Raw genomic sequence first — 24,258 nt, forward strand, 5'->3', positions numbered from 1 at the left:
ATCGGAGCAGCAACTTCAGGATTTCTCACAAGAACTCAACAAAAGGCGAATCAAACTGCATTATTTTCAAAAATGGAATTTTGCACGTTCAATCCGTTCATTTCCAAAATTGAGCCAAAAACTGTAAAGATTGCTCTTGATCATTTCGATTGGGTGCAAGCAATGCAGGATGAACTTAATGAGTTTGAGCGCAACAAAGTATGGAGACTGATTCCAAATCCGAAGGATGCTTCTGTGGTAGGATTAAAATGGGTATTTCGGAATAATCTTGACAAATAAGGCAATGTGATTTGGAACAAAGCACGGTTGGTTGTAAAAGGGTATTGCCAAGAAGAAGGTATAGACTATGAATAAACATTCGCACCGGTTGCAAGGATGGAATCTGTTCGGATTTTCCTTGCCTATGCAGCGCACCAAAATTTCGAAGTCTATCAAATGGACGTCAAATGTGCGTTTCTAAATGGTGAATTAGAAGAGACAGTCTACGTGGAACAGCCACCAAGTTTCGTGAATGAGAATTATTCAAACCATTGCTACATATTGGATAAGGCTGTGTATGGCTTAAAACAAGCACCACGTGCATGGTATGAAACCCTTACTTGTTTCTTAAAGTAATCTAAGTTTAAGCAAGGCTCGGTCGACCCATCCTTCTTTTGAAAGAAAGATGGTGACCATATCATTATTGTCCAAATTTATGTTGATGACATCATTTTTGTATCCACTAATCCTAAATTAACAGTTGAATTCTGAAAATTGATGGAAACTAAATTTGAGATGAGCTCAATGGGTCCTATTAACTTTTTCCTTGGTTTAAATATTAGACAGAGTTCGGAGGGAATATTCCTCAACCAGGAAGCCTACACGAAGACCTTACTTGCGAAATTCAAAATGGTGGGAGATTCAAAGGTTAAGGTTCCAATGACATTCGGAACGAAGCTTACACCATCCTTGGACAAGCCAGTAGCTGACATGACTCTTTATCGACAAATGATTAGTTCTTTAATGTATCTAACAACCAATCATCAAGATATTATGTTACCTGTTTTCTATTGTTCCAGGTTTCAGGAAAATCCATGTGAGCCCCATATGATTTCCGTAAAGAACATCTTTCGTTACATAAAAAGAACGAACTCTCTCGGAATCTGGTATCCCTCCAACTCAGGGTTCTATATGCAAGAGTTCTATGATGCTGATCTTGGTGGATGCCGTCTTGATCGAAAAAGTACAACCAGAGGATGTCACTTTCTAGATGGAAAACTAGTTAGTTGGCAATCCAAGAAGCAAACATGCGTCTCAGTGTTCACTGCTGAAGCTGAGTATATAGCAGCTGCATCGTGTACTTCTCAAATAGTATGGATTCAAAGTCAGCTCAGGGATTATGGAATAAATTTGAAGAGCATTCCTTTATACTACAATTTCGAAAGCACAATTCGGATATGTCATAACCCAATGCAACACTCATAAACTAAACATATTTCACTGCGATATCACTTCATCAATGATCACATTGAAAATGGAAACGTTGAAGTGCATTTCGCTCGATCCTCAGATCAATTGGCTGATATCTTTACGAAGGCCTTACCTGAATTAACTTTTAATCGTATTTTGCAAGGTCTTGGAATGACAGAAGCTGAGTCGATTTCGAAATCCCATTCGTAATTAGATGTAATGTTCAACTTCGATCGTTCGCAGTCATTCAGATTTTATTGTTCACAATCTGAGCTTCGAAACGGTTCGGAGCATACTGTTTATCTGGGTTTCGTAAAGTCTCTGTATACTTTGTATATTATGTGTCTTTCGATTGATTTCGAGCTTTGGAACGATTCGAAAACCACTGTTCATTTAAGTTTCTAAATTTTCTTTTCTTAACATTCTTACTTTTTTTTCTGTTTTTATTTACTTTTTCAGAAAAACCAAAATCACAAAAATATTTTCTTTATTTCTGTTTTATGTTTTTCAGAAAATCAATAATTACAAAAGTATTTTTCAATATTTATTTTTCCTTATTTTAGCATTACTTTGGGAATACATTTTTTTATTCAGGTACAATTTGTTGTTGTCACAATTCAGAATGATGGGGCAGGTATGAAATTTTGAATCTTTGTACTAGCTAAGTGTCCCTAGAAGCATGTTGTTGCATGTTGACCCAAGCCTCCTAGACTCTATGTTGAAGCCTTAATGAAACTTTCATTCCAATCGTTTCTTCCCAATCAAGATATTTATTCACATAAGTCATTGAGCTACCTTACTCTTCTCACAACGAGTTCAGAGTTGACTGCTTAGTCATTCGTTTATAGCAAAGGTACACCTTCTTCGGAACCATCTATCTATTTCTCCATCACATTTGTTTTCACAATTGTAACCCTTGAGACTCTCAGATATTACCAATCATGTTTATGGTTGCACAACATCTGTGTCCATGATCTTTAAATTGTTATCACCATGATTTAAGTGAAACCCAACATCCGAAACGTCTTTCTAAATTGAGGGTGAACAATTAATATGTTCTAGATTTTTAACCAATGAATTGACGCAAATAACCTTTTGGTTAGTATCTTCAAAAGCATGAAATCCCATTTTTTTTTATTTTTGCGTGATCTTGATGAAATTCTCTCGACCCAAGACTTTTCTTTCCAAAAGATCCAGTTTTATTTTTTGAGATTTTAAAATTTTTTCTTGTTACTCAAAATATATCCAAAGCATACTTGTTTTTATGGCTACACCGGTCAAACAAGCCTATGAAAAGAAGTCTTTCACTATTTCTCATTAAATAGATGATCGTGGTTGAACGGGATCCCACACAAGCACTTCTGAATCTATCCTGATTCCAAAGGAACAGATCGTTTCCCGGGATCAAACTACTTTTATGTCAATTTTTAATTGACATCACAGAATCCTACAGATATAACATTGCTTTATTTCTTTTTTTTTTAACACACTCTTACACAAAAATCTTTATGATTTTTCTAAATTCTTGTTCTGGTTACGATTGGTTACTGATTATTCTGAGACAGGTTATGGTGATTGGTTCTTGATTCCGAAAGAACATAATGGAACCGACGGTATATTAGGGATAAGATTTCAATCAGGCGCGTCGACTTTTCAAATCCCTGACATCACGCGTGTCAGATTAAACATTGCCTGACACACAACAGCTGTCACACTATCCCAAGCTACTTTTACGGGATTTGGGGAACGTTAAACGGTGGGATTTTCTCTCTCCACTTATCATAAACATATATAAAGGGATTTTGACGGTTTATTTCTCTCACCGCTTACAAAATACTCTCAAAGAAAAACCCCTTTCTCTCTCCCTCACTGTTCATCATCTTCTTCACCGATTCCATGTCTGCTTCGTCTGAGACTACTTCATTTGTTGACCAATTGAACTCCGTGGTCATGTTGAATGTGAAACCAGGTCATAACTTGATACTCGATCTTACAGCTTCCTGCTACAGTGATGTTTTACAGCCAATGATCGAGTGTTTGCAATTCTCGCCACTGGCCCAAGCCCTAATCATCGCAGAATCCATTCATCTTGTTCATCCTTCAAGGGAATTCTCTACTGCATCCTACGTTCTGGTTGATGACGCAATCAATTTTGATGTTGCTTCTCGAAGAACTTCCATTACCAAAGCCCGATTTTGTAGAATGCTAGGGTTTGTTACGACTGAGGGCTTGGTTGATCCGGATTCGATTTCATCGTTTGATCTCATTAATATGTTTATCAAATGGATTATAATGGTTAGCTTACTCTACTATCCAATTTCAATAAATCTAACCTTCCTCCCGTATGGAATGGTATATTCACCTTGCTGTTCAAAAGCTTCTTGGAACGCATTGTCGGATCGGAAAGTGCAAGTAAGCTTTTCACCACCATCCTTTATGGTTTGTATCACGGAATCAACATGGATTACAACTCTATTCTCTCGCCACAACTTGTATAAAGCACATCCTCTGCCACTCGCAATGCTGAAATATCATGTGCTCGGTTCTGGTCTATCCTCGTCAAAAGAGCTTTGGTTCATTTTAATGTTGCTTTTGTTGATGATGTCGTTGTTGCTGTGATTCCGATCCTGCATACGTCAACGTTTATGTTGACCGATCCAACCAAGTTCTGTTTCATTGGATCGATTCCAGAGGTCATGCTCGCAAAGGTGCCTCAAGACAATGCTATCGCAATGCTTATCGGAAGTTGCCTTCATCAGGTCCTCGTCTAATGACTGATTAATTACGAATGGGAATTGAAGAGGCCAACGGAACAAAGAGGGGAATGAAGAGAAAGGGAAACGCTGGTCCTTCGGAAGTGGTCAAAGTTACGAAGAAGAAAGTGAAAAAGGTCACTCACAAACCTAAGTATCCTTCTCCAGTCGCTGAGGAGGATTCAGATTCTCATATGGATATTCGGAGGACCGAACAAGTTCAGAAGGAAGTTGAAGATACTGCTACGACTACGGAACCATTGGTCTCAGAACCAACTCCTACCAAATCTATTCCGAAAGGGATCTTCTCCACTTACTACTTCTATGCCATTTTCTGATTCTTTCCACATGAATACCCCACCTCCATGTCCAACTACCACTTCATCTCCTATAACCATAATTGTTCCTATAACCATTGCCCAAGTACCAAACATATATGTTGCCCTTTCTCAACCACAGATCTACGTTGATCTTTTAATCCGTTCTATACCAAATCCACATCCACAACAACTTCTACTTCTAGTACTCCGATGTCAACTGTCAACGTATCTGATATGGGGGCATATGCTACTTTTGGTGTTACAGTTAGTCCTAACGCCTCTCCAATTTCACCTTTGAGGGAAGATGATCCATATATTATGTATGGAGATGATCAAGATGACCTTCAAAATTTTGTATTTAGTACATTCACAGTCCATCCAACAAGCGATGATGATGAAGTCCCTATGACGCAAGGGCAGTTCAAACAAGTCAATTCTAAATTCGATTCACTTTTGGAGTCCTCTTTTTACTTTTCTAATTATAAGTTTATGCTCAAATCTCATTGAGCAACGGTTGAAAAACTCATCAGATAAAATGCAATAGTCCTTGAAGATTCAACCAAGGCAATGAAGGCCTCTGAGAAGACAGTTGCTAATACGACCAAAAAAGTCGAAAAACTACAATCTGAAGTCACACCGTTCAAGGCAGAATTTTGAACCTCTGCTGATAAGAACACCGAAGTATCAAACAAGGTCATTACGAGTCTTGTCACAACTCTACAAACTGAAAGAGAAGCATTTTCTCATGTTCATGGTGAACTACAAACCGATTCCACTGAAATGGTTGCTTCTGTTGTCTCCAAGATAAAGCAGCTTCAGAAAGATCTTGCTACTGAAAATACACTCATGGATACGCTGGCCCAGAAAACTAAAAAAGTTTAGGTTCTCTCTGTCAAGATCAGTTACATGACCAAGCGTCTGGATCACATGGAATCCGAGAAATTTGTATTATAAAGTTGTGTCTCCGACATAAATCAGTACCTGCAAAATCTTATTAAAACTCGTGACTCAATACTTATGGTTTCAGTTCGCTAGTACCTCTCAGAAAAACTCAAGCATGTGTTCGCCATGCTCAATCAACTACAGGGTGATTCAGAAAGCAGTGTTGTTTCGAAACAATGCGGAGAAGATGTTAAGGAAAAAGAACAACCTAAGCCTCAGGTTACGAAGCCTACTGATGAACAACAAGAAGATAAACCGAAGATAGATCCGACGGTTAATGAAGCTTCGGGATCTAAAGGAAAAGAAAAGTTGATAGATGATGATGATGACGTTGAAGAAGAATTGTTTGTAGGTGAAAAGATGGTAAGAAAGAAACGCTACAAGGTGCTTGATGATCTTTTATTTCTTCACCAAGAATTAGAAGCTAATGTAGCTGAAGCTGAATTTGAGAAAGCCACTCTTGCAACTCGGCATAGTCTCTTTCCTCCATGGACCTTAGAGAGATTTCAGAAGGAAGCAATCGATGATCAGAGCGCTCATTGGTTAGAGTCGTCGGTATCTTTTGAGCTGGATAATACCACTGATTCTCAGCTTGACTTCCCCCTCACTCCAAGAGCTCATTGGTTAGAGTCGTCGGTATCTCCTCTTTCAGATTACGACGTTAACAACATGCTTTTTAATTTTTATCTCAAGTATGGTCAACCTCAGTACAAGATTTGGAACTTGAAGAAGCTTGTTGCTGTGAAAGTCTATGCTTATTTTCCCACCGAACACTTCATAAACGTCAAGTTTAAAGGTTTTCGTGGAGCAACTCGCACCGAAGAGTACTTCACACATGCTGATCTGCCGTGTATGAATCCAAATGATTGGATTTCATTATTTATGATTTTGTCAAAAGATGAAGTGAAATTTGAGCCGATTGTTTCTCACCTGAAAAGAATGCAAATTTGCTACATTCACGAAGTTGCGAAACTGGATGTGGAAATCGCTTCAGTATTGAAGAAAAGGCCTGTTGTGGATCTGAAAGAAGAAACAAGCAACTTTCAAAAGAGAAGGCTTGGTAAGATAAAGAAAAATGATTGGAGTGTGGCCTATCAGAGAAGGGAAGGTGATGAAGTTAAGAAGAATTTGTTCTTTTTATTAGACAAACATTTGTACCCCACTACCGCATTGACCCATATCATGGACTTAACCGTAGCATGCAAATTAAATAATGATGGAGATCTGAAATGCTTCGGATGCATGATCAAGTGGTATATTGTCATTCGGAACAAACTTCTGCAATTGATGACAAGGCTACTTAAAGTCCAGAAGGTTGAAAAATGAGAATCTCCTTTCGCATTTGGCATAGAGGGGGTGATTGTTGGGATATTTATTGTATTGTGTTCAATTTATTATGCGCGTATTTAGTCTTTATTAATGGATTGGGCTTGTCCATGTGTGTATTTATGATGCTAGGGTTAGGTTATTTAAAGTGCATGCATGTATCGTTTTAGGGTTAACAAGTTGTATTACCCTACATAGCTTCTAAAGAAAAGTTCATGTTGAACTCTTCTAAGGCTATTGAATCTAAGCATTCGGCACTATTTGATCTTCATTGTTCTTGTTGTTTGATTCATTGCACTTTTTAGAATCTATCGATCTTTAGTTTATTGTTCCAACTGTTTTGGACGTTCTTTTTATTTTTGAAAACATGGGAACATGTACTATAATATTTTAATGTTTTTTTTTCTCAAAACTACTTAATGCAAAATTTCAGTTTTTCAGACGCATTAATTAGCGTTGTCGTTTAAGCGGTTTGATTCGGTTGACAGTTTACACATTTGGAAGCAAGGTATCATCTAACATCATACAATAATGGAAATAAACTTATTTATTTTACTTTAGATGCATTAAAACTCAATAAGTTAGATTATCACAAGATTCATGGTGAATTGGACGGCTATAATTTTTGCGCTAAATTTTGGGATGTCACAGTATATGTTTCGGGTATCCGTAAATTTGTTTAGGACAGATAGTTTGTTCGGTTCGGATTATGAAGTTGAGTCATTGTGGGAACGGTTTGGAGTGGTTCTGTTTGTCTTGGAGTCAGACATCGTATATGGTTTTCAGATTCAGGCATAGCGGTTGGACGCTCATTGACTTAGGGCAAAAAGTTGAGGTTTATTTGTCGTCAAGGCATGTGATTTATGCTAATTTGGGTTCGAAAGCAGTAACAACGGGCGGTTGTTGGAGTGAGGTGACTTCTCCAGTTTTATTTGGGTTTCAGGGAGTTCAGTCAAGATCATCTAGTTTGGCAGAAGAGATGGTAAGGAATGATTTCGAGGTCGAAATCTAATTTCAGTAGGGGAGAGTTGTAACACCCTCTTTCATATAGTTATGTGATTCAGAGACCATGGACCATAATTGGATATGTGAAGCCTTTAGGGCTTAAAGGAAGTAAGTTTTGGACTTTAATGAAAGAGGTTATTGTTGGTAAGGAGGTACAGGCGCTTAAATCGTGTCTTGGAACCAAGGGTGAAATGGGGAAATCTATGTGTCTGGCCACATGCAAGGGTTAAGGTTTTATGTCGACCAGTAGTGAGCCAAAAGTAAGAATATAGAATTCTAGATCTCTTTAAGGTCTTTCTGTGGATATAAAGAACGCCAAAAACAGAACTGAAATGAAAAATTTTCAATTGTTTAAAGTTGAGCTGGAGTTGGGATTGGTTGTACGCAGGGCTTACATAGTATGTATGCAGGGTGTACCTCATTAAAAGAAGCGAAAAACCCTCTTGAGTATGCTGGAAATACAAGGAATTATGCAAGACATACTCACTTATATCTAAAACCCTAGGTCATAGGGTTTGAGCCCTATTTAAGATCTTTAACTTCTGGGAAACCTCTCCATACTTAGCCTCCAACTCTCCAAAACATCATCCTAAAACCATAGCCCCATTTGTGAGGATATTGAGCCCCTTGAGTGTTTTTGGGTGTTAATGGTGCATCTTAAATAAGAAGAAGTCTCTTATTAAGGATTGGTGTGGCTCGAGCTTGAAGATGCTGAACTACCAGCTCATTTGGGAACCCCAAGAGGGATAAAGCTTCAACCTTTATGAATCTCATGCATAGTTCTAGTTTATCTTAAGGTTATGGTAAGTTTTAGTCCCATGGTTTTGACTCTTATATGTAAAAGCTACTCTAGAGCTTAACATAGCATTTCTTGATGTTTCTGAGGACTCTAGTGCAGGAAAATTAGAGCTTGATGGTTGTAGCTCAAGCATGCATGAGTAATTTCCCACCTTGTGAATTTATGAACCTAGGGTTTGGTTTTGGGCTTCTTTAAGCCCTACAAATGCATAAAGTCAGGAACTTAATGAGTTAGGATGTCCATTAGGTTTGTATCTAAGTGTTGGACATTTTGTCTTAATGGTTTAAGACCTCAAAAATGAAGATTGGTTCCAGAGCAAGAACGTCCGACGTAACTTCAGGCATGCAGCGCGTAGCTCGTGCGATGCCCATTTTCTATGGATGCTTGGTACGCAAGGCATACCAAAGTGTAACATCCGAATTCCCAGGTATCTTATTTTAGTTATTTATTTTGGGTTTTATGGAGGGACTCGGCGAGTAGACGCTCAGACTCGCCGAGTAGGATCGCGAGTTCTTGACTGGATTAATGACCGAACTCGACGAGTAGATACGTGGACTCAGCGAGTCCACGCTGTAAAGTGAAACCCTAAATCCCCGAGCCTGTTCCCTATTTAAAGGCCTTTATGGCCTCCATTTGCGGCCAATGCACCCCAGAGAAACCCTAGAGAGAGTAGTGAGAGAGTTGAGAGCAAGAAGAGGCTAATACATCACTTTTGGTGTAGTTTTGCTAGAAGGAAGAAGGAAACACCCATCTAGAGCGTGAAGGGAGCTTGGATCTGGGCTAATCATCTTGAGAGTTCATCTCTGGAGGTATAATCCCTTCTATTTCGTGTTGATATGATAGATTTCATGATTTTAACGTTTTTACCTCCATTTTATGTAAGATCTAGTGAGTATGAGGCCCCCTTTCTGTTAATAGCATCAGATCTGGACCAAGAGAGGTCCATAGAGTTACTATCCCTCAGCTTTATGCAAGCAAATGAAATATTGGGGACTAGGTTGCCATTTTTAGAGTTATTTCTCCATTTATGACTTGTTGTGGGTTGCATGCACGTAAAGGTTGCACCTTTACGTGACATTTGAACATTTGAAGGGTAGATCTGATAGTTAGGGAAGCAGATCTGACCTTAGGAGGTCATTTGAGGATGAACATGGAGACAACTCGCCGAGTCCATAAGTGGACTCGACGAGTCGAGTCGGGGTTGCCCCGCGATTCGTGACAGGTGTAACCCGTCGAGTGGAAGGATGACTCGACGAGCCAAGAGAGGCCGAAAGGGTTCAGAGGACCCGCATGGACTCGCCGAGTCGCCCTTGTGCACTCGACGAGTCAGGTCAAAGTTGACTGTTGACTTTCGTTGACTTTAGGGTTCTGGTCAAGACTGATTCAGGAGAGTTCAGGGAAGGGTAGAATGGCCTTCTACCCAATCTGTAGAGATGAGATCATGAGTGAATATTGATCGGGGATGTTATCTGAATAATAGGAGGAGGCTAAGTCGGGACGTTGAGCACGAGAGTTTATCCGACTTCATTGAGGTGAGTCTTCTCACTATACATTACCTAGAGTGGTATTTATGTGTAGACTAGAGGGTCTTGTATGCTATGTGTATATATATAAGGTATGTGCATTGTGTTGTATGTATGCTATGTGATGAACCGACCGGGCCGGAGGGCCCAACGATATAGACCGGATCGAAGGGTCCAACGACACAGACTGGACCGAAGGGTCCGACGAGCTATGACCGGACGAGAGGGTCCAACGAGCTACGGGACTGGAGGGTCCCGCTGAGACACATTGACTGGAGGGTCGTATTGTAGCCTCGAGTGGCGTATGTGTTGCATGTGGTATTTTGGGGAACTCACTAAGCATTTATGCTTATAGTTGTTGTGTTATGTGTTTCAGGTACTAGCGAGGATCGCGGGAAGGCGCCGGCATGATCCGTACACACTGAGAGGATTTATGTATGTGAGGATCTTGGGATTTGTTTATTGAGATAACATGTGTTACATTGGATTACTATGATATTTTATGAATGAGATTATGTTTTTAAAATGAAAATTTGTTTTGGAAATTTACGTCGTTACAAGTTGGTATCAGAGCCTTGGTTTGAGAGACTCGGATACACCTCCGGGCGTATCTGAAATCAAACTGAGAATTTGAGAGAATTTTTCATAAAAGAAACAATTTTTCCAAAAGAGTAAGGGACTTTTGAGAAAAGCGGAACGGAGCAGTGTGTACGATCAGCCAGCGCCCGAACGGTGATTTCCCAAAATACCCTTACATTATGTGTTATGAGATATTATGTGATATGTTAGGCATGCTATAGTAGGCTAGGTATTCATGTTTAGGACTAGAGTGGGCCTGATTTGTGATGCCTTAGCCTAGGAGTTACTGCTACTATGAGATACTTCGAGAGTAAGTAGGTAGCAGCGAGGAACTTCTGAGTGGTCTACCAGAGAGTAGCCTGAGTTTACTGAGATATAGAGTACTTGTGATCTGGGATCCTAGGAGGAGGACTTGGGGTGAATACCGATGCGTTGTGGAAGGTAGTATAAGGGCCCGTACTACTGGAAATACCGGATCGGTGAGGAGTCCAAGTAAAAATCCTCAGGGTACTAAAGAACAAGTAGGGTTGAGTATTAAGTGCGAGTATACTCGAACGAGTCTCTGATTCTTTTGTGTTGTATTTCAGAGACATCATGGTTGGGACGCGCCACCACCCAGGAGGCAGTGGTACCAGTGGTACCAGCGATGAGGAGATTCGTAGGTTGATTCACGAGGAGGTGGCTGCGGCCATTCGAGCTGAGATACCAGAGATGGTTGGGTCACCGCAGCTGTCGCTGCTCTTACTGAGGCTGATGTTGCTGCGGTGATCGAGACTTTTGATGAGCGGTACGCTGCTCTTACTGAGGCTGCTGTTGCTGCGGCCACCGCAGCTGTCGCTGCTGCCAGGCCCCAGGGAGGTGACTCGTTGCTGTACCGAGAGTTCAGCAACACGAAGCCACCAGAGTTTGATGGGACGCAGGACCGGATTTCTGCAATGAGGTGGATTTCTGACATCGAGGGATGCTTCTACACCTGCTTGTGTCCGGAGCATCTGAGGGTTAGGTTTGCGCTTAACCAGCTTCGCTTGGGAGCGAAGGATTGGTGGAAGTTTGTGACGACAGACTTCACTATGGCAGAGCTTACTGCGGTGACCTGGGAGAGGTTCACCACGATGTTTCGAGATGAGTATGTTCCCCCTGTGGAGAGGGAACGTCTAGCCCAGGAGATCCGTGAGTTCGTGGCGACTGAGCACGTGTCGACTGAGCAGGCACGTATGAGCCGGTACTTGAGGATACTGAGGAGGGATATCCATGAGTTCGTGGCGAACTCGTCATACCGAACATTTGCCGAGCTTCAAGCAAATGCCCGGAAGAGAGAGATTGAGCTGGAGACTCAGGTTAGGGAGGAGGCCGAGTCTCAGAGGAGGGACAGGCGACCGGCACAGGCGCAGCCGGCAGCCAAGCGGGCAAAGCCCGCTGATTCGAGATTTGGGGGTCCGAAGGGCCGCACTTGTGGGAAGTGCGGCAAGAGTCACGAGGGGGTGTGCAGAGCTGGGGTGTGTTACAAGTATGGGAAGGAGGGGCATTTCGCGAGGGATTTCCCCAAGGGATTCTCGGTTTGCTTTCATTACAACCAGACCGGCCATCGGAAGGCCGAGTGCCCTCGGCTACTACAGGGATCAACACAGGGGTCTACACCTGCTGCTAGAGCTATCGAGGTCCGGCCAGCGAAGGCCGAGGCACCGAAGGCTCGCGGGAGAGCCTTCTAGTTGACAGTAGAGGAGGTCCGCGCAGCGCCCGATGTCATGGCCGGTATGTATTCTTTTACTTACCTATTTTGAGTTTGGGATTTTATGCTTATATTGTGTTATGCTTAGGTACTTTTCTTGTAAGTTCTGTACCTGCGTTGGTGTTATTCGACTCGGGTGCGAGTCGATCTTTCGTGCCATTAGCAATTAGTCAGCACATCAGTGTTCAGTGAGAGGCGTTGAGTCGACCTCTACGAGTTTCTATAGCCGACGAGTGAGCGGTGTATGCTACTGATGTGATCCGAGGATGTGTACTTGAGATCTTCGACGTTGAGTTTCCAATTGATTTGGTCCCGATTGCCATGGGAGATGTCTGTGTCATCGTGGGCATGGACTGGTTGAGCAGGTTTGGAGCGGTTATCGACTGCGAGCGACAGTTGGTGACCATACGAGACCCTAGTGGGGGGGGGTTCTTACGGTGCACGGCGAGGGTACCCGTTCAGGGTCAGCATTTTGTTCGGCTGCTAGAGCGAGGCAAAGTCTATAGCAGGGCTGTAGTGGGTTTGTGGCCTACGTGATGGACACACGAGCAGCAACGGAAAGGCCTAGTTCTGTTGATGATGTGTCGATAGTGCGTGAGTTCCCGGACGTTTTCCCCGAGGAGTTGTCGGTTGTGCCTCCCGAGAGGCAGGTGGAGTTTCGCATCGATTTGGTTCCGGGAGCGGCGCCTATCGCCAAGGCGCCCTATCTCCTTGCGCCACCAGAGATGCAGGAGTTATCCTCACAGCTTCAGGAGTTGTTGGGGAAGGGATTTATCAGACCGAGTAGCTCACCGTGGGGAGCGCCGATCCTTTTTGTCAAGAAAAAGGATGGTTCACACCGGATGTACATTGATTACCGGGAGTTGAACAAGTTAACGGTCAAGAACCGTTACCCACTGCCGAGGATTGACGATCTATTTGATCAGTTGCAGGGAGCGTATTGGTTCTCCAAGATTGATCTAAGGTCTGGATATCATCAGATGAGAGTGCGTGATGAGGATGTCCAGAAGACGGCGTTCAGGACTCGTTACGGGCATTACGAGTTCGTGGTGATGCCTTTCGGGCTCACTAATGCACCGGCAGCATTCATGGATCTCATGAACAGGGTGTGTAGGCTGATGTTGGATCGATCGGTGATCGTGTTCATCGATGACATATTGGTGTATTCGAGATCCAGAGAGCAGCATGAGGAGCATTTGAGGGAGATCCTCGGAGTTCTGAGATAGGAGAGGCTTTACGCTAAATTCTCCAAGTGTGATTTCTGGTTACGAGAGGTCCAGTTCCTGGGACATCTCGTTAATCAGAATGGGATATTGGTCGATTCGGCCAAGATTGAGGCGGTGATGAGTTGGGAGGTGCCGCGATCCCCCACCGAGATCAGGAGTTTTCTGGGGTTGGCCGGTTATTATAGGAGATTTATTAAAGATTTCTCCAAGATCGTCGTGCCTCTCACCAGGTTGACCCGGAAGGGCGTTACTTTTTCGTGGGGTCCTGAGCAACAGGCCTCGTTTGAGACTCTTCGCCAGAGGTTGTGGGAAGCCCCAGTGTTATCCCTTCCAGAGGGAATGGAGGATTTTGTGGTGTACTGCGACGCATCGATATCAGGGTTGGGTGCGGTGCTTATGCAGAGAGGGTATGTGATAGCGTATGCATCGAGGCAGTTGAAGCCTCATGAGACGAGGTATCCCACCCATGATCTGGAGTTGGGGGCAGTGGTGTTCGCCCTCAAGATCTGGCGTCACTACCTGTATGGGGTTCGGTGTACCATATACATGGACCACAAGAGTTTGAAGTATCTGATGGATCAACCCTACCTGAATATGCGCCAGAGGAGAAGGTTGGATGTGGTAAAGGATTACGATTGTGAGATCCTGTACCACCCGAGCAAAGCTAATGTTGTAGCTGATGCGCTGAGTCGTAGGGCGGAGAGTGCCCCGATTCGAGACACTTGTATGCGATTGACAGTGATGACTCCGGCATTGGACACCCTTCGGGAGGCCCAGGCAGAGGCCGTGAGATCGGCGAACCGCAAGAGAGAGCGGTTGATTGGGCAGGTACCTGAGTTTGTTACCGATAGTCATGGGTTGATGACCTTTCAGGGTTGGATTTGGGTGCCGTATGTAGGCGGGACGCACACCACTTTGATGGAGGAGGCGCACCGATCGAGGTTCTCAATCCATCCCGGGGCCACTAAGATGTATTTAGACCTAAAGAGTGACAATTGGTGGCCCTGTATGAAGAGGGATGTAGCATGGTTTGTTGAGAGGTGCTTGACCTGTCGCAGGGTTAAGGCCGAGCACCAGCGTCCGCATGGCAAGTTGCAGCCACTTGAGGTTCCCCAATGGAAGTGGGAACAGATTTCTATGGATTTCATCACCAAATTGCCGAGGACCGCACGGGGTGTCGATGCAATTTGGGTGATTGTCGACCGGCTGATGAAGAGCGCACATTTTCTTGCTATCAGTGAGAGCTCTTCTGCTGAGAGGCTGGCAGAGTTGTATGTGAGGAAGGTGGTATCGCAGCATGGGGTGCCGATCTCGATTGTGTCAGATCGAGATGTACGTTTCACTTCCAGGTTCTGGAAGAAGTTCCACGAGGAGTTGGGTACGAGGTTGCATTTCAGTACCGCCTACCACCCCCAGACGGACGGACAGAGTGAACGGACGATTCAGACACTCGAGGACATGCTTCGAGCATGTGTGTTGGACTTCGGGGGAAGTTGGGACACGTACTTGCCGTTGGCTGAGTTTTCCTACAACAACAGCCACCATTCGAGTATTGGTATGCCTCCCTTCGAGTTGTTGTATGGGAGGAGGTGTCGTAGTCCCATTTGTTGGGGAGTGGTAGGGCAGCGTGTGATGGGTAGCACCGAGATAGTGCTTCAGACGACAGAGCAGATACAGCAGGTTAGACAGAGGTTATTGACGGCTCAGTGTCGTTAGAAGAGTTATGCGGATAGGCGACGATCCGAGCTTGAGTTCCAGGTGGGAGACTTAGTACTCCTTAATGTGTCTCCTTGGAAAGGAGTGATTCGGTTCAGGAAGAGGGGCAAGCTGGGGCCCCGGTACATCGGTCCGTTCAGAGTGACCGCGAGAGTGGGCAGGGTAGCGTATTGTTTGGAGCTACCTGCGGAGTTGAGCCAGATTCATGATACCTTCCATGTGTCTCAGTTGAGGAAGTGTATAGCCGATGAGTCAGCGGTAGTGCCGCTGAAGGACATTCAGGTAGATGCGAGGTTGAATTATGTTGAGAAACCGATCGCGATTTTGGATCGGAAGATCAAGGTTCTGAGGAACAAGGAGGTGCCCCTGGTTCAGGTCCAGTGGCAACATCGGAGAGGGTCCGAGCTGACTTGGGAGCCGGAGTTGGAGATGCGGGAGCAGCATCCAGAGTTGTTTGTGGGGCTAGACTTCGAGGGCGAAGTCTGATTCTAGTGGGGGAGAATTGTAACATCCGGATTCCCAGGTATCTTATTTTAGTTATCTTATGTGCGAGTTCTTGAAAGGATTAATGACCGAACTCGACGAGTAGATACGTGGACTCAGCGAGTCCGCGCTGTAAAGTGAAACCCTAAATCCCCGGGCCTGTGCCGTATTTAAAGACCATTATGGCCTCCATTTGCGGCCAATGCACCCCAGAGAAACCCTAGAGAGAGCAGTGAGAGAGTTGATAGCAAGAAGAGGCTAATACATCACTTTTGGTGTAGTTTTGCTAGAAGGAAGAAGGAAACACCCATCTAGAGCGTGAAGGGAGCTTGGATCTGGGCTAATCATCTTGAGAGTTCATATCTGGAGGTATAATCCCTTCTATTTCGTGTTGATATGATAGATTTCATCATTTTAGGGTTTTTACCTCCATTTTATGTAAGATCTAGTGAGTATGAGGCCCCATTTGTGTTAATAGCATCAGATCCGGACCATGAGAGGTCCATAGAGTTACTATTCCTCAGCTTTATGCAAGCAAATGAAAGATTGGGGACTAGGTTGCCATTTTTAGATTTATTTCTCCATTTATGACTTGTTGTGGGTTGCATGCACGTAAAGGTTGCACCTTTACGTGACATTTGAACATTTGAAGGGTAGATCTGGTAGTCAGGAAAGCAGATCTGACCTTAGGAGGTCATTTGAGGATGAACATGGAGGCAACTCGCCGAGTCCATAAGTGGACTCGACGAGTCGAGTCGGGGTTGCCCCGCGATTCGTGACAGGTGTAACCCGTCGAGTGGAAGGATGACTCGACGAGCCAAGAGAGCTTGAAAGGACTCAGAGGACCCGCATGGACTCGCCGAGTCGCCCTTGTGCACTCGACGAGTCGGGTCAAAGTTGACCGTTGACTTTCGTTGACTTTAGGGTTCTGGTCAAGACTGATTCAGGAGAGTTCAGGGAAGGGTAGAATGGTCTTCTACCTAATCTGTAGAGTTGATATCATGAGTGAATATTGATCGGGGATGTTATGTGAATAATAGGAGGAGGCTAAGTTGGGACGTTGAGCACGAGAGTTTATCCGACTTCATTGAGGTGAGTCTTCTCACTATACATTACCTAGAGTGGTATTTATGTGTAGACCAGAGGGTCTTGTATGCTATGTGTATATATATGAGTTATGTGCATTGTGTTGTATGTATGCTATGTGTTGAACAGACCGGGCCGGAGGGCCCAACGATATAGACCGAACCAAAAGGTCCAACGACACAGACTGGACCGAAGGGTCCGACGAGCTATGACCGGACCAGAGGGTCCAACGAGCTACGAGACTGGAGGGTCCCGCTGAGACACATCGACTGGAGGGTCGTATTGTAGCCTCGAGTGGCGTATGTGTTGCATGTGGTATTTTGGGGAACTCACTAAGCATTTATGCTTACAGTTGTTGTGTTATGTGTTTCAGGTACTAGCGAGGATCGCGGGAAGGCGCCGGCATGATCCGTACACACTGAGAGGATTTATGTATTTGAGGATCTTGGGATTTGTTTATTGAGATAACATGTGTGACATTGGATTACTATGATATTTTATGAATGAGAGTACGTTTTTAAAATGAAAAATTGTTTTGGAAATTTACGTCGTTACACAAAGGAGTGTGCACGGTGTACTCCCAGAAGTTCGATTATATCATTTTTGGACTTTGGATTTCGCTTGGTTGGGTATAGAATGGGAATGGTAAAATGGTCCTTTACCCTTAGAAAGAGAGAATATGATTTGGACACTTGAGTATGGGTTACTACCCTAATTATTAATTAGGGATGGTTTTGGATATGTTCAGTGTGAGGAGTTTTCCATAGCAGCAGTGTGTGTATAGGATTATCTGTCAGCGGATTAAGGTGAGTCTTCTCACTATACTTGCATGTGTGGTAGTATATACATGCTGAGCAGCTGTGTCTTATTTGTTGTTACTATAATCTGTGTTAATGTGTGTACTGAGACTCCGGGTAGTCTCCAGGGTTGTTGATAACCCATCAGGCATAATGTTTGCCTACTGCGACTTCGGGTAGTCTGGAGGGTTGCTGATAACCCATAGAGCGTGTTGTTTGCCCACTAAGACTTCAGGTAGTCTCCAGGATTGTTGATAACCCAAAGTTGTTTATTTGTGATGTGTTGTTTGTCGTATTTTGGGCAACTCACCAAGCTTTGTGCTTACAGTTTATGGTTTAAATGTTTTCAGGTTTTCTTATATTAAAGTAAGCGCTCCTGCTCGATTCTGTCGCATGCACGGGAGATCTGATTACATGATAATATTTTATGATAATCTAATAAATGTTTTGAGTTCAATGGTTTTATCTAGGATTTTTGTGGTCGTGAATTGGATAAACACTTTGATGAATTTGGTTCTCCGGGGGGGTAGGACATAACGCTCAGCAAGGTGAATATGTATAATATTAGAGCCTAAATGAACCTGAAAAGAGGAAGCAACGTCAGGCGTTCAGCGGGTGATGAGCCTGGGAGAACGCTCTGATGCATAATTTATTTACAAGATTTGGGTCATTATGATTGAATAGTGAATCTCTTGTGATTACTAAGAGCGTACCTGCTAGCGAGGAGAACCGACCCGTTTTATACTACTAGTGTATCGGGGAAGAGGGGAAGAGGACGGACCGAACAGGTCCCCGTCTCATCGTCATTAATGCGCCCTATGCTAAAGGTACAAAAACGATACTTATGAACTGTCAGTAGTGTTGTCATTCTCGTTATCTAAGTTGCATAGGACCGTTAGTCGATGACAGGTTGTTCATATGTTATTCCTGAGGACTACTTGACTTGAAACTTTTGAATGATAGTTCACAACGTTTCCCACAAGTAAAGTGGTTTGGCTTCGTCCTGTGTGATTCGGTATCCCAACATGCGTTCGTTCAGATCGGACTTCAGTGGATTGGAGTTCGCTCTGTCGATCCACTTCGGTTCGGAGGAGACATACCTCATTAAGTCTCGTAATTTCGGATTGATTTTAATAATTCGAATATACTTACCGTTGGTCAACATCGACATCTAAATAGATAAACTCGACTGTCAAATCAGACGTCACGCTTTAACCGTTCTGCCTCCCTATGACCAATGTGTGACAACCCGTAATTTTTTGCCTTGTAAGCCGAGCCATTCAATTCAACCGAGTGTCAGACCCATTTTTGCTATCTTTTAGCATTGTTTAGAGTCTGTTTAAGGGTTCAAAACTCAGTACAATCAAGCTATGGGCTCAGGGAAGTGTCAGCTAAAGTTCTTCGCGTTGAAATCGAGCCGAACACTCCATCTAAGGGAGTGTACGGCCGTACACCCATCATGACCGTACACCCACCCCCATATGTAGAGTATCCATTCATTTCTAGTCATTTCTCACACTTCCAAGTCTAGAAAATCGATTCTCTTTTAAGTATCATCGAGTTCTTCATCCTAGATCTTAAAAAAACGTAAGTGATTCTTCCATCTTTGAGTTGTTATCCTTCTTAATCATGTATCATCCTTTGATTTCCTCCATGAAAATCATCTTTTGGGTAGATCTTCAAGATCTTCATCTTTCACCAAGAACACCAAGAACACATAGTTGTTCTTGGTGGCTGTGAACCCCCTTCAAGCCTCAAAATCGTAAGTATCCTTTCCTTATGCTTAGTATATGTTAGGAACGCTTGTTAAACACCCTAGAATCAACCATTTTTCAAGAACAAAAGGAGTGTACGGCCGTACACCCTTGCATGGCCGTACACACCTCAAAACACCCCAAAAGGCCCTCCAAAATGAGAACTTAGTGCACCATTGTTCAAACACCCTCTTATGCATGCTTGACCATGAGTGTACAGCCGTACACTCCATGGCCGTACACTCCATGGTATGGCCGTATACACCCCTTTGATGAATCACATGTGATTCTAACACTTAGACCAAGTGTTTCCTAGTCCCTAAGGGTGTTTCCTTGCATGTTAGTTGCTTTAACACTAAATTCATGCCAATATATGCCATTATATGTCATTTAGGACTCGTTTGTGTCTCGGGAACTCATTCGTGGAACTTTTCATCCTCACGCACATATTCGAGTGAACCACCCACATTAGGTGAATTCATACCCCTATAATCAATCTTTTAAATGTTTTAAATGCTTTTAAGGGGAGGAAGGGAATACAAGTTGAACTCAATGATAATTGTGTAAATGTTATTTGTGATAACTATCATATTCAAAGGATTTCTTATGCTTTATAAGTGATCAAAACCATTTCAAAAACTCTTTTAAAGTTATGTTACTTTATTGTTTATAAAACACCGTTTTTAAAGTACAATCATAACTCAGTGGATAAATGAGTCTTTTATTCAAGTCAGTGACAGTTCAAGTAAAGATACTAGTAAACTATAATAGGTATAGTTTAGGGATTCAGTTCATACTATAAAGAGAAACAGGGAGGTAGATACAATACACGATAACATAGAGAACATACTATAAAGAGAAACAAGGAGGAAGATACAATACACGATAATAGAAAAAACATACTATGTACTATAACAAAAGAACAAATCATGATTAACACAATTATACTAATTATTCCTAGTAATCTAGGAAGGGAACGTATCATTAACTCATTGTTGTAAACAAAAGATGATAATAAAAGTGGTATAATGGATATATATATATATATATATATATATATATATATATATATATATATATATATATATATATATATATATATATATATATATATGGTGCATCTATAATATGCCATGATTTATATATATGGGGTACATCTACAAAGTACCGGATATTAACAAATAAAACACATAAATATATACAAAACTCACATCATTACAAGCGAAAAACAGATCAGTCGAGTCTAGTACATTCAGTAGGAAGGGGCCTATAATGCTAACTTTATGATTCCTTAGTTTATACATCAGGGATATATATTAATCGGATCCGACAGGTAGTAGGATGTTTGCTTTTCGCTTCATTTCCTGTTCCTTGTTTGGTTGTGGGCTTAGAGCAGATTCACCCAACCTACTATCTATCCGATCTTAGCTACATATATATTCCGTATACACCAAGTAATCATAAGGAGTACCAGGTATGGGCCAGGTCATAGTATACTAATTCAATACACCGTTTTCAGGTACAAAACATACTTTTCAAATAGAACATTTGGTAAACAAAACTAGAAACTTACCACTTAAAGGTTTAATCCATTTTATTAAGCCAGTATAACTTAAAGGACCTTAGGTGGTTAATTGTATAATACCTTAGTTTATACATCAGGGTTATATATAATTAATACCCGATAGGTAGTTGGATGTGTGCTTTCTGCCTTACTTCCTGTTCCTTGTTTGGTTGTGGGCTTAAGGCAGATTCACACAACTAACTATCTGTTCGGTATTAGATTATATATAGCTAGTATAAACTAAGTGATTATAGAAGGAACTATTGTGGTTACCATTTTTACTAAAAGAAATAAGGGTATTCTTAAAGAATCTTTTCATCAAATATAAAGGAACTATTACAGTTAACTCTGTGAGTACCAAGTGAATATGCTAGGGTTATATACAACGATGATCTAACAAACAATGGGATGTGTGCGTTCTGCCTCATTTCCTGTTCCTTGTTTGGTTGTCGGCTTAGGGCAGATACACACAATCGATTGTTTGTTTACTCTGGGTTTTATATAACTTGTATCCATTTAGTACTCATAGAAAGGATTGTAGAGTCATTTTTACTTATCTTTCATCAAAGCAGGAAATATAGGATCTTCTGGAGGAACAGGCGAACTTTTCTAAAAGAACTTTCAACTTACTTTACATCACTAAAATCTTATGAACTCACCAGCTTAAATGTTGATCTACTCTTTCAAAATAACTTGTATTCTCAGGAAACTAGTAGACAGATACGCGCACTGGGAGACAGAAGATGGAGCATAGTAGCTTCATGTCTTGTTTTGTTATTTACTTTTGTAGTCTATCTTATGTGAATCACATACTTTGTAAACACTTTCTTTCTAATGAAATGGTTGTTTGTTACTTTGATTACTATGATGCATGTCTTGTGATACTAAACATCTAAACATGACGTCCTCCGCCCCTCGAACGTTTCCGCCGTTCCGGTTTGGAGGTGTGACAGATTGGTATCAGAGCATTGTTTATAGTGAACTAAGTATATCAACCGACAAAAGATATACAACTATAAATACAATGGGGCCGAAGTGCTCTGGATAATAATATATTTTAAGGATATAACAATACCTTATAAAAGTATACATACGTGCTTATACATATATACATACTAGAACAAGTATCACAAGAAGAACAGAACATAAGTATTTAAAGGTTGAACAATGCGGTCAAACCTGGACAGTTATGTAATCATATATAGGATCAATATAGCCTGATCAACTATATTCATTCGAGATGTGACCGACATGTGTTTGGGAGTGATGTGGTGTTGCAACAGTCTTAAAACTTACCTAACACTATTCAAGGGATTTCTAGATCAGTACATAAAGTTAGAATACTATGGGAGTATTTTATGATGCTATAACACAACAAACAAGTTTAAAACATACCAAGTACATTATAAGAAAATACTATAGGAGTATTTTAGGCACTATAAATAACTTGTGTGAGAACCTAAAGACCCTTCTGGTAGGTCTATGATTCCGGAGGGTATACTTCCAAGGTTTTATATAATTGAGATTTTATAGACTTAGAATTTGTGATATATGCTTCACTACCTATTCCTTGTTTGGTTGTGGTTTTGGAGTAGGATCACTTATTCGAAGGTCTATTTAATCTTAAATTATATACAACTTGTATACATTGCGCGACTATAGGAGAACCTAGTAAGGATCACCCCATAATGTTACCCTTAATCTCATAGATTCTTTAGACACTTCCATTCTCGTACGAGGAACCAGATAGATGTAACCACTTCCTCATAGCGATCAGGAGGAGAGTCAAGGAGAAACAAGAATAGGTTCATGAGAAGTTTCCAGTAAGTGATCAGCTAGAGAAACTAAAAACGTCTTATGCGTCACACTAATAAATAATTACCTTAATTGACTTCGTGAGCTAGTGATTACACTACTCACGCTATGTGTTAGAATTATTTCTTTTTCATGCAATTAGTAGCAGTTATTCAATTCAAAGATATTAATTCGAGGATAGCCACTTCTGATTCATAAAGTTTATTTAGTATAGACTTCCTTTATGAATTGTTTCCAGAACCCTACGAAAGTCAGAACCAGATACATTCAGAGCTAGGATAACTTAGTCTTTCAGCTTCTAACTCATATCCACCGCTAGAGACTTATTTCCATCTCGTCTTTGTATTCTTTTATCAAAGACGCCTCCATGTAGATCAAAAAGGCGCACTACTCCGATAAGTCCAACTCAAACTCCACCACCTCCTCCTCAATTCGATCCTATTGCTCTCCAAGCAGCGATATCAGCCGCAGTGGCAGCTGCTCTAGCGATCATCAGCGAAATTGGTACCAGTGGAACTGGTAGCCATACCCACTTAACAAACCCCGGAGTTAATCACGGACAACCAAGGGAGTGTTCGTACAAGGACTTCATGGAAATGGGGGAGTCATTGCTCTGATGCGATGGTTCGAGCAAACAGATTCGGTCTTCGCAATATGTTCGTGCCCAGAAGGGAGCAAAGTGAAGTTTGCTGCCTGCACCTTCTTCGACAGAGCCCTAACATGGTGGAATAGCCATGTTAAGTCACTGACCCTATCAGTGGATAATTCAATAGGTTGGGAGAACCTAAAAGAAATGATGTTAGAAGAATACTGCCCGAGGGGCGAAGTACAAAAGCCGGAACAAGAACTATGGGAGCACACAATGGTCGGTTCGGACATGGTGACCTACACTGACAGGTTTAGCGACCTGGAAGCACTGTGTCCAGGGATGATTAACACGGAGAGTAAGAAGATAGAAAGGTACATCTGGGGTTTATCTACCCTGATTAAAGGAGATGTACTATCTTCTAATTCGACCGCATTCGATAGTGCCAAACGCCTGGCCCATCGACTCATTGACCATGGCGTGGTAGTCCCCATTCCCGAACCATCAAGGGGAGAGGACTATAAACAAAAGTCGGGGAACAAGAGGAAGAAGAAGCGAACAACACAGGAAACCCTGCAGGAGCAACAAACGAGTACTATATACGCTACCACAACACCTGCTACTCCAGCATCTGCCAGTCGATATGTTGGAACTCTCCCACAGTGTGTAAAGTGCAACTATCACCACACCGGAGTATGTCAGGAAATGCAGTGCCTGAACTACCACAGAAAGGGACACACAGTCCGTTTCTGCAGGGCACCGGCACAACCGATCTCCCAAGTCCCCGGAGTTGAAGAAAACCAAGC

At 42.2% G+C, this 24,258-nt stretch overlaps 1 protein-coding gene across 1 annotated transcript; it reads left to right on the forward strand.

Annotated features, from left to right (window-relative positions):
- The first annotated feature begins 435 nt into the window (after positions 1 to 435).
- Positions 436 to 3,145, forward strand: LOC145105971 (secreted RxLR effector protein 161-like). Its single transcript, XM_079043031.1, has 4 exons — positions 436 to 584; positions 1,059 to 1,350; positions 2,044 to 2,083; positions 3,015 to 3,145. Exons 1-4 carry the CDS (start codon positions 436 to 438, stop codon positions 3,143 to 3,145), a joined length of 612 nt encoding a protein of 203 aa, XP_078899157.1.
- Positions 3,146 to 24,258: the final 21,113 nt, after the last annotated feature.

The sequence above is a fragment of the Lactuca virosa genome, chromosome 4, assembly GCF_052849685.1.
Source record: "Lactuca virosa cultivar CGN04683 chromosome 4, Lactuca_virosa_CGN04683_v6, whole genome shotgun sequence".
NCBI lineage: Eukaryota > Viridiplantae > Streptophyta > Magnoliopsida > Asterales > Asteraceae > Lactuca > Lactuca virosa.

Bases quoted from the DNA above. Each gene is read 5' to 3' on its own strand.
- LOC145105971 (XM_079043031.1), top strand. From the start codon at position 436: ATGGACGTCAAATGTGCGTTTCTAAATGGTGAATTAGAAGAGACAGTC. The intron at 585-1,058 runs GTATGAAACCCT...CTATTGTTCCAG, and splicing joins AAACAAGCACCACGTGCATG to GTTTCAGGAAAATCCATGTG. The intron at 1,351-2,043 runs GTATGGATTCAA...TTTTTTATTCAG, and splicing joins CATCGTGTACTTCTCAAATA to GTACAATTTGTTGTTGTCAC.